This window comes from Oryzias latipes, chromosome 3 (assembly GCF_002234675.1).
Source record: "Oryzias latipes chromosome 3, ASM223467v1".
Classification (NCBI taxonomy): Eukaryota; Metazoa; Chordata; class Actinopteri; order Beloniformes; family Adrianichthyidae; genus Oryzias; species Oryzias latipes.
In genome coordinates this window covers 6620897-6637327 of record NC_019861.2, presented here as the reverse complement: position 1 = coordinate 6637327, position 16431 = coordinate 6620897, and the positions used below count along the sequence as shown (strand labels likewise).

The window sequence follows — 16431 nt, the reverse complement described above, 5'->3', positions numbered from 1 at the left end:
ATGCTGTTAACCTACAGGGTGTCGGTGGAAATTTGACTACTGTTGGTCGAAGAAAGAGGGGAGGCAGAAGGGTCCGTTGCCAGAGAGAGAAGGGAAAAGGCAGGAACATAGGTTTGAGAATAGGGACTCTTAACGTTGGCACAATGACAGGGAAAGGCAGAGAGCTGGCAGACATGATGGAGAGAAGGAAGGTAGATGTACTGTGTGTGCAGGAGACAAGGTGGAAGGGCAGCAAGGCACGTAGTATTGGAGGAGGATACAAACTGTTCTATCATGGTGTTGATAGGAAGAGAAACGGGGTAGGAGTGATTCTGAAGGGGGAGTTTGTAAACAGTGTTCTAGAGGTGAAAAGAGTCTCAGACAGGATGATGAGCTTAAAGTTAGAAATCGAAGGGGTGATGGTGAATGTAGTCAGTGGGTATGCGCCACAGGTTGGCTGTGAGTTAGAAGTGAAGGAGAGATTCTGGAGTGAGTTGGATGAGGTCATACAGAGTTTCCCCAGAGGAGAGAGAGTTGTTATTGGAGCAGACTTTAATGGGCATGTTGGTGAGGGCAATAGAGGTGATGAGGAGGTGATGGGCAGGTTTGGTGTGAAGGAAAGGAATCTGGAGGGACAGATGGTGGTGGACTTTGCGAAGAGGATGGAAATGGCTGTAGTCAACACTTACTTCCAGAAGAGAGAGGAACATAGAGTGACATACAGAAGTGGAGGTAGGAGTACCCAGGTGGACTACATCCTATGTAGACAAGGTCATTTGAGAGAGGTTATTGACTGCAAAGTGGTGGTAGGAGAGAGTGTAGCCAGACAGCACCGCATGGTGGTGTGTAAGATGACTCTGGAGGTCAGGAAGAAGAAGAGAGGGAAAACAGAAAAGAAGACCAAGTGGTGGAAGCTACAGAATGAAGAAACTTGTGAGGAATTTAGGCAGAAGTTGAGACAGGGTCTGGGTGGTCAGGATGAGCTTCCAGATGACTGGGAAACTACAGCAGAAATTATCAGGGAAACAGGTAGGAAGGTGCTAGGTGTGTCATCTGGAAAGAGGAAAGACGGTAAAGAGACTTGGTGGTGGAATGAGGAAGTACAGGAATGCGTCCAGAGGAAGAGGTTGGCTAAAAGGAAGTGGGATGTAGAAAGGACTGAGGAAGGTAGACAGGAGTACAAGGAAGCGCAGCGTAGAGTGAAGAGAGAGGTGGCAAAGGCCAAACAGAAGGCTTACGATGAGCTATATGACAGGTTAGACACAAAGGAAGGAGAGAAGGACTTGTACAGGCTAGCCAGACAGAGAGACAGAGATGGGAAGGACGTGCAACAGATAAGGGTGATTAAGGACAGAGATGGAAAGGTGCTAACAACCCAGGAGAGTGTACAGAAAAGATGGAAGGAGTATTTTGAGGAGCTGATGAACGTGGAAAATGACAGGGAAAGAAGGGAGGAAGATGTGGTTGTTGTGGAGCAGGAAGTAGCAGAGATTGGAAAGGATGAGGTTAGGAAGGCTCTGAAAAGGATGAAGAGCGGAAAGGCCGTTGGTCCTGATGACGTTCCTGTGGAGGTATGGAAGTGCCTAGGAGAGACAGCAGTGGAATTTCTAACAAGGTTGTTCAATAGGATTTTAGAGAGTGAGAAGATGCCTGAGGAATGGAGGAGAAGCGTTCTGGTTCCGATCTTTAAGAACAAGGGTGACACGCAGAACTGCAGCAACTATAGAGGAATAAAGTTGATGAGCCACACAATGAAGCTGTGGGAAAGAGTAGTGGAAGCCAGGCTTAGGAAGAAGGTGGAGATCTGTGAGCAGCAGTATGGTTTCATGCCCCGTAAGAGCACCACTGATGCCATTTTTGCTTTGAGAATGTTGATGGAAAAGTACAGAGAAGGTCAGAAGGAGCTGCATTGTGTGTTCGTAGATTTAGAGAAGGCGTATGACAGGGTGCCGAGGGAGGAGCTGTGGTACTGTATGAGGTCGTCTGGAGTGGCAGAGAAGTATGTCAGAGTAGTTCAGGACATGTATGAGAGAAGTATGACGGTGGTGAGATGTGCTGTAGGTCAGACAGAGGAGTTCAAGGTGGAGGTGGGACTACACCAAGGATCAGCTTTGAGCCCTTTTTTGTTTGCTATGCTGATGGACAGGCTGACAGACAAGGTAAGACAGGAATCTCCCTGGACAATGATGTTTGCGGATGACATTGTAATTTGCAGTGAGAGTAGAGAGCAGGTGGAGGAACAGCTAGAGAGGTGGAGGTTTGCTCTGGAAAGAAGAGGCATGAAGGTCAGTCGTAGTAAGACAGAATACATGTGTCTGAACGAGAGGGATCAAGGTAGAAGCGTTAGGTTACAGGGGGCTGAGGTGAAGAAGGTGCAGGAGTTTAAGTACTTGGGGTCAACAGTTCAGTGTGATGGGGAGTGTGGAAAAGAGGTGAAGAGGCGAGTGCAGGCAGGTTGGAGCGGTTGGAGGAAAGTGTCAGGAGTGTTGTGTGACAGAAGAGTGCCAGCAAGACTCAAAGGAAAGGTGTACAAGACAGTGGTGAGACCAGCTCTGCTCTATGGGTTAGAGACGGTAGCAGTGAGACAGAGACAAGAGGCTGATATGGAGGTAGCGGAGATGAAGATGTTGAGGTTCTCCTTAGGAGTGACCAGGTTAGACAGGATAAGGAACGAGTACATCAGAGGGACGGCTCATGTTGCCTGTGTTAGCGACAAAGTCAGAGAAGCCAGACTGAGATGGTTTGGACATGTTCAGAGGAGGGATAGTGGATATATTGGTAGAAGGATGTTGGAGATGGAGCTGCCTGGCAGGAGGGCAAGAGGACGGCCAAAGAGGAGATACATGGATGTCTTAACAGAGGACATGAAGTTGGCTAATGTTAGGGTAGAAGATGTCCATGATAGAGTGAGGTGGAAAAGGATGATTCGCTGTGGCGACCCCTGATGGGAAAAGCCGAAAGAGAAAGAAGAAGAACAGATGTTCAACCTTTACTTTTACACCAACAAGGGTTTTTTTTTTTTAATTTTTGAAAGGTAAGGAAAAACAACAACAAAAAACCAAAGAACAAAACATCCAATCCAGAGTGATTAAATTTAACACAATCTTAAGATCTAATTTAGAGACAAAACCAGACAAGAGAATCTACCCTGCAAGATTGTTTTAAGAAACGTATTCAGTAGTTTCTTACTATTTTTGAAGTGAAGAAGGAAGCTAGGGTGTCACAGAAGTGAGAGGTGTACAGGTGAGGTGGTAATAGGTTCACAGCCTGTGTAATTTTGAAAAAAAAAAGAGGGTAAAAAGGGCCTTAGAATTCTTTATTAACCCAGAGCTGGTTAATAAATAATCAATGTGGGCACATGGAGCTTATAGACAGGTGCGTATTATGTATATACAAAATTGTTTATCCTTTAAAAATATAATGGGTGCGGCTTATAATCGGGTGCGCTCTATAGTCCGGAAATTATGGTATATTGCGTTATTCCCAAATAGTTAATTGCAGTTTCCTGCCATCTTAACAAGATCACTCATTTCATAATACGTTGGTTTTGTGGAGGTCTATGGAGTGTTAACAAGATCCTCGCAGCTAACCATAGCAGCTGTTGTGTTGTAGTGTTATCATCAGAAAATAATGAGGCTTGTAAGAGAGCAGAAACTGTAATTGTAAGAAAAATTACTAGAAAGTGGAAACACAACTGCTTGAAATTGTGTCAAGCTCATTTGCAAACTAAAATTCCAGAATGTTGGCATGCTGCTATAATCCTTGAAAGGTCTTGGCACTTCTTCATGTTCCAGTAGGAACATCAACACTTTTGCCTCATACACGTAGAGGCCCATACTCAGAGAGCTTACAGCCATTATCCATTTCCAAATTCACACAGCGGAGCAAACGCAACAGCTCCTGGTCCTCGGCAAATGTGTGATGAATGAAAATGGAAGAAGACTGAAGTGTCCCTGACCTTTAGGAAATGTAAGTGCACCCTACCAGATCATTTATCATTTTCTAATTAAGTTATATAGCAAAAGCATGTCTTGTATGCCCAAAATCTGTGGTAAAAAAAAGGTCTGTATCAGTATGAAATTATTATAAAGCTATGTTTAATTAATGAAAGTGTGGTCCATTTGTCAGAGCTAATTTATCAAAGAGAATAAGTTCGTCTGTGAACTTATTCTGTGATAAAGGAGAGGGAGAAAAAGAACTGTACTCGTAAAAAAGATATATATACATAAGAGTTTTGTTTGTTTGTTTTACAATATCTTTAGAAATATCACAAGTGAATGTGTAAGATTTTTAAATTTGAATATCTGGAGATTGTTTTCATTAAAGCAATGTTTCATTTTTCTGACGGTTCAAAATCTTATTTTGTATTAACATTTTCAGATATGTGTACCTGATTAAGTAAAATAATGATGAGAAAATATAACAAGTATGTAGTTTTGTAATTTACAAAACATACCACCTGCTGTTCTGTAACCCTTGTGCTATCCTAGGCACTTTAACGTTGGGAGTTGGGTCATCTAGACCCACTAGACAGTGCGCTGAACCTTTTTTCTTCCATGATTTGTGAACCTCACTGGTGTCCACGGATTACATGAAATCTTTCCACCTTTACCCACCTTTGTCATGGTAGGGAGAACACGTCAATGCAAGGTTGGGGTCATCTAAGATAGCACAAGGGTTAAAGCAAGTGTAAAACTAAATTAAGTTTTGTTTTTATTTATTTTTTCATTTCTTTTATTATATATATATATATATATATATATATATATATATATATATATATATATATATATATATATATATATATATATATTGAAGCCAATAGGAAGCCTCTTGCACAAGTGTCCATCAAATGTGGGATATACCAAGGTGATGCTCTGTCCCCACTGCTGTTCTGCATAGGTCTGAACCCCCTCAGCCAAATAATCAACAAGACTGGCTAAAGAAAACTGTTTAGTTGGTGTGGGTCATCGAACATCTTAGGTGGGGTGCACATTCAAACACTGAACTCCCAAATCTCCACAGGCATCTTATTTATTTGGATTGAGCTGATGAGTTGTGGATGAACAGGTGTTCAATTGTATCACCCACTATCAGCTCAATAGTGAACAGGTGTTCACTATTGAGCTGATAGTGGGTGTGGCCTGCTGGTGGTGCTGGATGACAACTAGTATTTTTAACAGCCGCCCCTTCAAATGGGACATTTGAATATATTAAATACAAGTTGTCTTAAAGTCACTCAAAACTGGTAAGGACAACCAGCTTAGCCACAGGTCTCACCAGTTTCTTGCCTTTGTAAGAAATCTCTGCAGTGAGGATTCTTCCGTCAGGGCTTGGAATACAACGTGTCAGTTTGGCAACAGGCCACAATCCTCGAGGAAGTTTGGGGGTCCATTAACAGTACGACTGTTCCTTCTGTCAGACACTGAGTGTCCCTTTGCCACTTATTCCGTAACTGTAAGTCAGGAAGGTACTTTCTTATGAATGAAAACCAAAATTGATCCACTAATACCTGGCTGTGTCTCCACTTCCTCCGTCCCAGTAAGCCCGTGTCTGCATAAACAGCTTGTGGTAAAGAAGCATCTCGCCGCCCCATCAACAGGAGGTTTGGTGTAACTGGATCAGGGTCTGCAATATCAGATGATGCATAGCCAATGGGTTTAGAGTTCAAAATTCCCTCTATTTCCACTAGAACGGTATGCAATACTTCTTCCGGTAGGGTCTGGCTTCCCACTGCTACTTTGAGAGCCGCTTTAACAGATCTAATTTCTCTTTCCCACACACCTCCGAAATGAGGGGCGTTTAGAGGATTAAACTGGAAATTAATCTGGTATTCACTCAGCTGTTCTTTTAGTTGCAAGTTCATGGCTGCAAAGGCTTCTCTTAACTCCTTGTCTCCCCCTTTAAAGTTAGTGCCACAGTCAGAAAGGAGTTCATGGGGACGGCCTCGGCGCGCGATGAAACGTCTGGTTGCCAAGAGGAAGCTGTCAGTATCAAGACTGTGTAAGAGTTCAATATGAGTACATCTGGTAGTCATACATTTGAACAAAATACCCCATCTCTTCTCCACACGATGTCCAAGCTTGATTTGTAGTGGTCCAAAACAGTCCACACCAGTGGACCAAAAGGGGGGGTTTCCATAGACGTAACCGAGAGGGTGGTAGGTCAGCCATTTTAGGGATGACAGGTTTGGCTCGCCACTTTCTACAGTCAGTACATAACCACTGATGTTTTCTGACAGCTTGTCTACCTCGAAGGACCCAATATGCTCGACGTATTTCTGCAAATACTCTATGAGGCCCAGGATGTAAAAGACGCTGGTCATAATCCTTAATGAGCAGTTGTGTTAGAGGATGCTTAGGATCCAGTACAATTGGGTGAATTGTATCAAGTTCGAGGTTGTTAGTTTGTCTCAGCCTGCCACCCACTCTTATTATTTCACATTCATCATCAAACTCAGGTGACAAAGGTAGGAGACGACTGTGATGAGAGATTTCCTTTCCATTTTTCAATGCTTGGAATTCCTCTGGGAAGCTATCAGATTGTGCATGGGAAATGAGTTTGATCTCTGCTTCTCTTTTTTGTAGACTAGGGGTATTAGATTTCAAGGTTTCCTGAGTGGCATCTACAAGAGCTGACCAGGTGTTGTAGTCACGAGGATCTGGAAGTAACTGGTCATTCAGTGCTTGGCCTTGATAGGTAAAGGAGCAATTAAATACAGCACGATGTTTACCATTATGTTCCACTAGGTGATGTGGGATATACCATGACTCCTCTGATTCTGAAACTTGCTCTGGGCTGAGTTTATACGTCTCAGCCAATTCAGGGGTTTTCTCTAGCTTGCGTTCAGATCTCCGAAGAAGGGGCATCACTGATTCCATTGGTACTTTCAACTTTGGGGCATCTTTCTTCCTTAATAATGGGGTAGCAAGGCGCTTGGTTCCATCTACATCCACCCTTATGGTTTTAGTTTGTAACAGATCCATTGCCTCCTGATCCTGCTTTGACCTAGTGTGCAGCCTCTTATTTCTGAATGGAAGTGTATCGACCTGCCATAACAACTTAACATGTCTCTTTAATTCCGTAAAGGGGTTTTCTTGTGAGGTAAATAGACACTGGATAGAATCAGACTCACATGTAAAAGTAGGTCCTTGCAGTGCCCATCCTGGTCTGGTCTTTACAGCTGCTGGAGATCCCTTTGGACCATACCTGACCTGTTCAGTTGGGGTTATGAGAAATGGATTATCTGAACCGATAAGAATATGGGGTTGAACCTTAGAAAAGGAGTTCACTGGAACATCATGCAGGTATGAGTACCGTTGCTTCAGTTTATCTACCGGGTAACTCTGTTCAACTAGCATTATTTTATCTGATGTAAATGCACCTTCTATTGAGAACCTTTTCTCTGGGTTTGAAGCAGCTGAAATCTTAAGGTTTACAGCTCTGTCTCACTGTACATAACTTAAGGTTTTCTGGTTCTCCCTTCAACCCAAGATACTTAGCTGCACCTGGCAACAACATAGTACGCTCAGATCCATCATCTAAAATGGCATATGTGTCAAAGGTTCGATCCTTATTACTCAATCTCACTTTCACTACTTTTAGCAGTACTTTGGGTGATAGGCTCTGTGGATTCATATACAGAACTCTCGATGTTTGAGCCTGGTTCGCGTCATGCAATATTCCTAGATGTTGGCCATTACACTTAGGACATGGCTTTCTCAAAGTACAATCTACAGCTTTATGGGTTCTCCCACACTTCCAACATCTGTTCTGCTCCTTTAACCATTTTTTAACTTCATCTGCACTCAAACTTTTGAAATTATGACAGTTTGTGAGATTGTGTGTGGTAGATATACAATAAACATACGAAAAGCTTATTTGCTGTTGAGATTCCTTTTCCTGAGCAGGACACACACCTGAAACCTTTCCATCAGCTCCATGAAGAATGTTTGCAAATGGCATCTTTTGTCTTTGGCTCACTTCCTTCCTATGCATTTGAGGTACAACATGCAAGGTACTCGTTTGTGCTACAACAGCCTAACATTCAGCTTCAACTTCAAGCCATGCAGCAAAATCTACCAAATTATAATGAACAACGGGCATCGTTGAACGAGCATGCCGAACAAAGTTGGAAACTATCTCTGTAGGGAGTGTCATGTTTTGAGTTTGTTGTGTCTTGTTTTTCGTCTTGGTTCTTGTTCTGTCTTGTTTGGTTCTGTTTCCTGTTTTATTTTGAAAGGTTTTCTGTCTTGTCTTGTTTCTTGAGTTTTACTTCCTTTGGTGCCCATCTGCCCTGATCATTTTCACCTGTGTCTTGTCTGCCCTGTCTGTATTTAAGTCTTGTCTCTGCCTTCCTCCTGTGCTGGTCCATTACCTTTTGTCATGGTGTTCATGTCTCCATGTTTCTAGTCACGCTCACGTTCCATGTTTCTAGCCACGCCACAGTAAGTTTTGTTTTCTTTGTGATCCTGCTCGGCAGCGCCTTTTGTTTGTTTGTTATTAAACCCCCTTGTCCTTGAACCGTGTGCCTCCGCCTCTGCATCTGGGTCCTACCGGCTCTCGAGCCAACCCCTCACCGTGACAGGGAGCTTACTTAAAAGACGTACATGTGAAGCGCATGCCAACTCTGCATTACCTTCTCCTGTTCCAAGAGACTGTAACAGACCAACCAATGACCTCACTCTAACAGCAAAGTTCTGAAACCCTTCTGCATCTCCAGGAGCAACTCTAGGAAGACTCAAAATAGTTTGAATCTCTTTTAGTGCTAATTGATGCGGTTGGCCAAACTGTTGCTCCAAAGCAACTAAAGCTCTGGTATAAGGTTGGGGATGATGAGCATAAGACAGTGCAATGTGCCGTGCAGCAGGATAACGGAAATTGTTTTAACAAAATATGGTATTTGTACATTTCTGACTCGTCAGCTGGTAGTAAGTTCATAAGAGCCATTTTTAACAGTATAAATTCATAGGGGTCATCATGACTGAAATAAGGAAATGAAGGGCCCTCAACACGCATTGAATATCCAGAGCCTATCATTTGCTGCTGCATAGGATGCTGTACATATGGAGCCACATTACCTGTTGAGGAAACATTTGGTGGCAAACTAGAGGAAACTTGAGGTACTGCAATGGATGGTGGTTGCATTGCTTGCATAGGTGCAAACATCCTCTGTGGTGGTGGTTGCTGGCTGGTAAGAGCATAGTTTGCATGGACTGCATTTAATCCTTGGCTTGGAAATTGTGGCCTTTGATCCAATGTTAAATAATGCTGTGGTGCCTGAGTTGCAGGCACGTACCAAGGAGGTTGGTTTAGTGGAACATAAGGAGTGACAGCTGACGCCAAATGTACACTTGTAGATGTAGAGGTAACAATTCCATGAGGTGATACTGAAGTAGAAGAGGTGTATGGAACAGCAGCTGGATTTAATGACAGAAATTGTTGGGAGGGATGATGCGTTAACTTGAGTTTGTGTAACATGGGGAACTGCAGCCGGTTCCTTCGGTTTGTATGGTAGAAAGGCTGTGTGAGCATGGCTACAGGGATAGAGTGTTTGAGCAGACTGGGATATTTTCCCAGTATCTGGGATAGCAGCCATTTCAGATATAGTGAGCTCAGAGTGGACTTTCTCATATGGGATATCACTGGCATGACTTACTTGGTCTGATGCAGGCTGAGGTTCTTGGGGTCTGTCGCTCTCCACCTCTGATTCACTTTCAGTTGAGGTGTGCTCATACTGCTTAACCCTACCAATCAGGTCTCTGACCATGCCCTTTAACTCGGCCACTTCATTCCTCAATGCACGAGTCTCTGCGGCCTCTGCAGCAAGTTCCATCTCCTCTTTGGTTTGCTTTGAGGTTTGTCCATAGAATTCAGTTCGATAGTCTTGTAGGTACTTTGGTGGTCTCCTGACTCGTCTAGGTCTCTCTTTATGCTGCTCATCCTGCCATGGGTATTTGGAAGCCATAGTCCACCATAGATGTTACTTCCGGCTCGAAGGACCATAAAGAAAACTGTTTAGTTGGTGTGGGTCATCGAACATCTTAGGTGGGGTGCACATTCAAACACTGAACTCCCAAATCTCCACAGGCATCTTATTTATTTGGATTGAGCTGATGAGTTGTGGATGATTTTTCCTGTAATTAAATGCAGAAACAAATGAATACAATGACACATCATTCATTGTTGGTTGAAGATAATAAAACATACGTCTATGATGCATCCACTTAGCTGGACATGGACTGATCTGTGGTAGCATTTGGCTGGGACTGCTTTTTCTCCTGGTAGAGGTTGGAGGGGGGAAGGGAATGCAAGCTGGCTGAGTTAAGTAAGTTCCTGGTTGAGTCTCACAGGTGCTCACTATTGAGCTGATAGTGGGTGTGGCCTGCTGGTGGTGCTGGATGACAACTAGTATTTTTAACACTGGCTATGGATACAGACTCAGAAATGGGGCCAACATCAGTCACCTCCTCTACATGGATGACATCCAGCTATATGCTAAGAGCGAGCGTGACATTGACTCCCTGATCCACACCACCAGGAGCTACAGTACTGACATTGGGATGTCATTTGGGCTCGAGAAATGCAGCCGGCTGGTGATGAAGAGAGGCTAGGTAGTCCACACAGGAGGGGTCTCACTCCCAGAAGGAACAATAGCAGACATCGAGGACAGTTACAAGTACCTTGGAATTCCGCAGGCAAATGGCAACCTGGAGCAGGCAACAAGGAAAGCTGCAACAGCTTAATACCTCCAACGAGTAAGGCAAGTCCTGAGACGCCAGCTCAATGGCAAAAATAAGACCCGAGCAATAAACAGCCACGCACTGCCAGTTATCAGATATCCTGCAGGAATAATAAGATGGCCAAAGGAAGAGATACAGACCACGGATGTTAAAACACGAAAGATTCTCACCATGCATGTAGGGCTCCATCCCAAATCCAGCACCCTGAGACTGTATGCTAGCCGCAAGGAAGGACGCCGAGGACTAGTGAGCGTAGAAGCCACTATCCAGGATGAAACATCCAGATGCATGAATACATCAAGCTCAAGGCCCCAACTGACAGTGTGCTCAGTGAATGTCTCAGGCAATGGAGAGCAGAGGATACAGTGCTGGAGGACAGATCCTCATGGGAGGACAAACCCCTGCATGGGATGTACCACCGGACCATAACTGAAGTGGCTGATATCAAGAAGTCCTACCAATGGCTAGAAAGGGCAGGCCTACAGGACAGCTGTGAAGCGCTCATCCTGGCAGCTCAGGAACAAGCCCTGAGCACCAGAGCGATAGAAGCTCAGATCTACCACACCAGACAAGACCCAAGGTGTAGGCTGTGCAAAGAGGCGCCTGAAACAATCCAGCACATAACTGCAGGATGTAAGATGCTGGCAGGTAAAGCATACGTGGAGCGCCAAAATCAAGTGGCTGGAATAATATACAGGAACATGTGTGCAGAATATGAACTGGAAACCCCAAGGTCAAAATGGGAAACACCTCCGAAGGTAGTAGTAAATGAGAGGGCAAAGATCCTGTGGGACTTCCAGATCCAAACTGATAGGATGGTAATGGCGAACCAACCAGACATTGTAGTAGTGGATAAAGAACAGAGGAAAGCCGTTGTGGTGGATATGGCAGTGCCAAGCGATGGGAATATCAGGAAGAAGGAACCCGAGAAACTGGACAAATACCAGGGACTCAGAGAAGAACTGGAGAAAGCCTGGAAAGTGAAGGTGACAGTGGTGCCTATGGTCATTGGAGCACTCGGGGCAGTAACCCCCAAGCTGGAGGAGTGGCTACAACAGATGCTTAAATGTCTATGTTTTAAAAAAAAGTATTTTCTATGAGCAACCATTTATTTTGCACCTCAGTTTTAGACAAAGTAACAATTTTTACATTTTTGGATAAAAAAAATCTTTTTTTTTCTTTTTTTTAACTTGTCCTGTCCAACAACTGGGCAAATAGATGAGAGCTGAAGGCCTCTTGTGTTGTACATATTTTACTTTAACAAGGGGGGGGTTATGGATCTTCTGACAAACCAGAGGTATGTCTGAATAAACCCCTTTTGTAATCGAGGCCAGACTTTATTAATTTTAATAACATTTGAAAATCTTTTGTGTGTTGGACCGGACGGAAAAGAAAAGGAGGGAAGAAGAGAGAGGGATGTTAGAGAGGGGGGATAGGAGGGTGATTATAGAAGGGGGAGGGGACCATGAAGCAGTATAAAGCAACAAGTTGCTGGATGGTTACAATCACTACGGTGAGGTTCAGATGTAATACAAGTCTAGAAGGGTGGAGCCTGTCCACACACACACTCAAATGTCACAAACATAACTGTTGGCATGAGCACAATACAAATAATGTTCACACACGCATACCTATGCATTTCAACCAACTAGTGTGAAATATTTAATTCAATCACACAAAGTAATTGTGCAAAGGTGAGCTAACACCTGTGCTCGGGCAATTGTTTATGTTCTTCTAAAAGGGATGATGGAATGTAAAAAGAAGGAGGGAGAGTGCCCAGTCATCCCCACACCGAGCACCAAGGCCACCGCCACAGCAGCTAGGATCTAGCAAATAGAGAACAACCGCCCCCTGGGCTATCACACAGCCACCCAGGCCAGGGCCAGCAGGACCGCCACAGGGCCCGCCAAAGACAGAGAACAGGGAGGGATATATCGGTTGAGCATAAGTATCGGCTACAAGAGGCAGGAAAATATCGGGTATCGGTTGTAAAAAGTTATTATCGTGCATTTCTAGTTTTATCCTGGTGTAAATGAAAGGAGAATTGGAGTAGGAGTGATCCTGAAGGAAGAGTTTGCTAAGATTGTTCTGGAGGTGACAAGAGTGTCAGATAAAAGGAGGATTCTGAGACTGGAAGTTGAATGTTGTCAGAATCTGAATTCCTTCCCTAGCCCTCTGGCTCCTCCCTATTGCTCGAATTGTAGGCGTTTTTGAAGCTTAAGCGGTGTCCGAACTTGTATATTTTTTTTGATAAGCCGTTGTGGGTACCATAACCATTCGGCCTGCAACAACGTTCGGGGTCCTTCGACTAATGCTGACGTCACATTATGTGATTGGCTGTCCATTGGTCCGATGACGTATCAGATAGTGATTGGTCTGGACCAATTACGATACTACCTTAGAAGAAGATATTATGCGGTCCGTTTTAAAAAAACAGAGCTACGACATAGAGCGAGATTATCTTCTAAACGTGCTTTTATTATTGTTATGATTATTATTTAGTGCATTGCAGCCGAACGGACTGTGTTCCGAACCCTTCTCAGGACCGCACACTTTAACAAAGCACCTTTCCTGCCTGCGAACATAACCACGAGACTCCAGCTGCTATGATCAGAGACATGGTTCGCTTGTGAGGGCAGCAGGTTCATTCTAACAGCCACAGATCTTTTTACAAAGTGGGTTGTGGCAAAATCTTTCTATAAACATCACAAAGAATAATGTCAGACACAACTTATGAGCTAAAAAACTTTGGGTTTCAAAAGGAAACGTTAAAGGAAAATATGTAGAGCCCGAGCAGATCTCCACGCTATGTAGTGGGGTTACTGTAGTGTGACATTACCCTCAGTCGAAAGGACAGTTATTACAGGCCGATTGGTTATGGTACCTACTTGAGACTGGGTATTCCTCTGCCAGTAGGGTAATCCGAGTTGTTCGTACTTGTGATGTAAGTAATGACTTTTTATTTTTGCATGACCTTTTTAAGTCATGCAAAAGTAACAAAATATTTTCATTAAGTTATAAAGTTGATGTTATGTATTTTCCAAGCATCTATGGGCAATGTAGATGACTGGTGACTATTCATGATGTAATCGAGTGGCAGAAACGTCCGAATTTATTTTTTGATAACTCTCCGTTTGGAGGACTAAAGGTAGGGGTAGAGACAAGCCGTAGGGGTAGGGGAAAGATTTGGATACGGCCTAAGTCTGGAGGGAGATGGGTTAAGTCAGTGTTTTTCAACCTTTTTTGAGCCAAGGCACACTTTATCCTTGACAAAAATCCTGCGGCACACCAGCATCCAAAAATGAAAAAGAATGAGAAACTCATAGTCATAGTCTCAAATGCATTTTTGTGATAATTGTGATAAAGGCTGGAAGTTGCAGCTGTTTTTTCTAAAACTTGTAATAAAAGTTAAGTTAGTTTTCAGTAATAATGTTCAACAAAATTGTTTGAAATTTTACCCTGCTAAGTGTTTTTTCCCTCCAGTTTATTACCATGCAATTTTATGTAACCTCACAGAAAAACAAATATATTCTTTCTAAATAGTGATTTATTTTTTAAATATATTTTTAGATGTTGGTGCAAAGGCAACTATAACTTTTGAACAGTATGATCACAATATGTTTGATAAATTTTACACAAAAAAACTAACATTATCTCGGCAATGTTGTCATCTAAAATAGATCAGTGATTGCAAAGTTTTAGTTAGTGAAAATGTAGCCAGACAGGATAGAATGTTGGTGTGTAGGATAACTAAAGGCCAGCAAGATGAAGAGAAAAAGGGCAGAGGAGAGCACCAAGTGACTAAAGTTAAAAAAGGCAAAGTGCAGTGTGTTTTTTATAGGGAGGAGTTGAAAAAGACTTTGGGAGACTGGGAGGTGATCAGGAGACAGGAAGGAAGATACTTGATGTGTCAGCTGGAATGAGAAAAGCAGATAAAGAGGCTTGATGTTCAACAAATGAGCGAGTGGGAATGGTAGGACAAATAAAGTTGATGGAGTACACAAGATAAGAACAGTATAAAGCACAACTTTAGTGTTTTGACATTCAAACCTTTCCTGGACCAAACTTCCTCTTTAATGATTTACTAATTAATTGATGTTGTACCCACAGATGTTTATTAGCTTATCTTTTGTTTGTCCTACAGGAAGTCCCTGTCTTTGGATCACAGCCTGAGCGATTTGTTGTTGCGGCATTTACTGTGCGAAATCAGGAAGCGTGACTGGCCATCTGCACCAAGAACAAATCAAAGAGCTCATTATACAACAGACAGATGTTGTCCTCTGTTTGACCATACACCTCTCATATAAACATGCAGACAAATGTTGGATTTGACTCACATATTCTGCCTTTATTTACTCAGACAATGTGACAAATCACAATATAATTGGAAAATTGTATACCTTACGCACTGGACCCATAATGTTGATTTCTACAAGTTGTCCTCTAGAATATAAATGTACATATTGAATTTAATATGTACTGTGTGTATTTAATATGAAAGAATTTAATACTTAGCTTTTATACTTTTTGCTTGGTCTTAAATTAACTTTTTTAACCAAGTTAGGAACAAATTCTTAAAATATTGAGAAATTTGGTCAAGAGGTATCTTTATCCACACATACTATGAAAACAAAAATGTTTGGAGTTGCAGATATAATTCCATTTATACCACCTGGGTGATCTAAAGAATGATCCATTTTACCCACTTAATTCACTCCGTAAGGGTAATTCTGTCAGGACCAGGTCTTGAGGACCAAAAATATGACAGACCCAAGAGTAATACTTCAGAGTTTATTTGAGGATCAGAGCAGGCAGGACAATGGCTGGAACTTGACACCAGAGGGCGCTGAGGCAGACTTGTGGGTAATGAGGAATGAGAGGAGGAGGGGAACAGAGCAGAGTCCAAAGCAGGTATTGGAATGAGGAAGTCCGTGAACACAGTTTGCAGAAGAGGAAAGTCTTACTGCTTGGTATCTTGAGAGAGGACTTGGCAAAGTAAATGGAGGTCACAGGCAGGTAAGTTGATAATTGAAAACTTGGAACCACAAGTAGAGTAGAGAGGCTGGGATATCGGCTGGCTGGCGGGCTGGCGGGCTGGAGGTCTGAGATCTTGGGAGCGTGGAGCAAAAGGAAGGGCTTGCAGACAGGCTAAAGACTGAAAACACAGAGCATGAGTAAGCTCGGAATCAGGCAGAAGACTTGACGTTCCAGCAGCGAGTGGAGCTGCATGGCAGTGATATATACTCAGGCAAACAGGTGGAGTGAATCAGAGGTGACGAGCAGTCGCAGGAGGGCAGGGCGGCTGCTGTCATGACAAATTCAATTGTGTTTCCCTGTTGTTGCTTCTGAACTATGTGAGTGTGATGGCAGCATACCCTGCCACACCCACAAACAAAATGGCGGTAACCTCCCCCCAGCATTGCACATTTTATTTTTAATTTTATTATTTCAGATTCTTTATTCTTAAATAAATGCACACATTTCTTTGAGTTAAAACTATACATGTATTATCTATTTTCAATAATTTCTAGCACATGTATATTTGTTTAGTTTACTTATTTTGGTTTGTTTAATTAATGTCACCTGTTTTTTGAGTTGCCAGGGCTGAGGGTGCTACTGGTCGCTACGGATGTGGCTGAGGTTCTGCTCCTGGAGCTGTGCTGTGAGGACTGGCAAAGGAGGAGGTCAAGTCTTCAGAGCCTTTAAATAC

General features: G+C 43.0%; 1 protein-coding gene across 1 annotated transcript in view; it reads right to left on the bottom strand.

The window, feature by feature from the left end:
* LOC111946770 overlaps positions 1-8196 on the bottom strand; it is a 39937-nt gene extending 31741 nt beyond the window's left edge. Inside the window, exons 1-2 of the mRNA XM_023951026.1 lie at positions 7115-8196; positions 5492-5607 (exon numbers count right to left, since the gene is read on the bottom strand). Of these exons, the coding sequence (XP_023806794.1) occupies positions 5492-5607; positions 7115-7340 (342 nt within the window). The 5' untranslated portion in view covers positions 7341-8196. The remainder of the gene's footprint in view (positions 1-5491; positions 5608-7114) is intronic.
* Positions 8197-16431: the final 8235 nt, after the last annotated feature.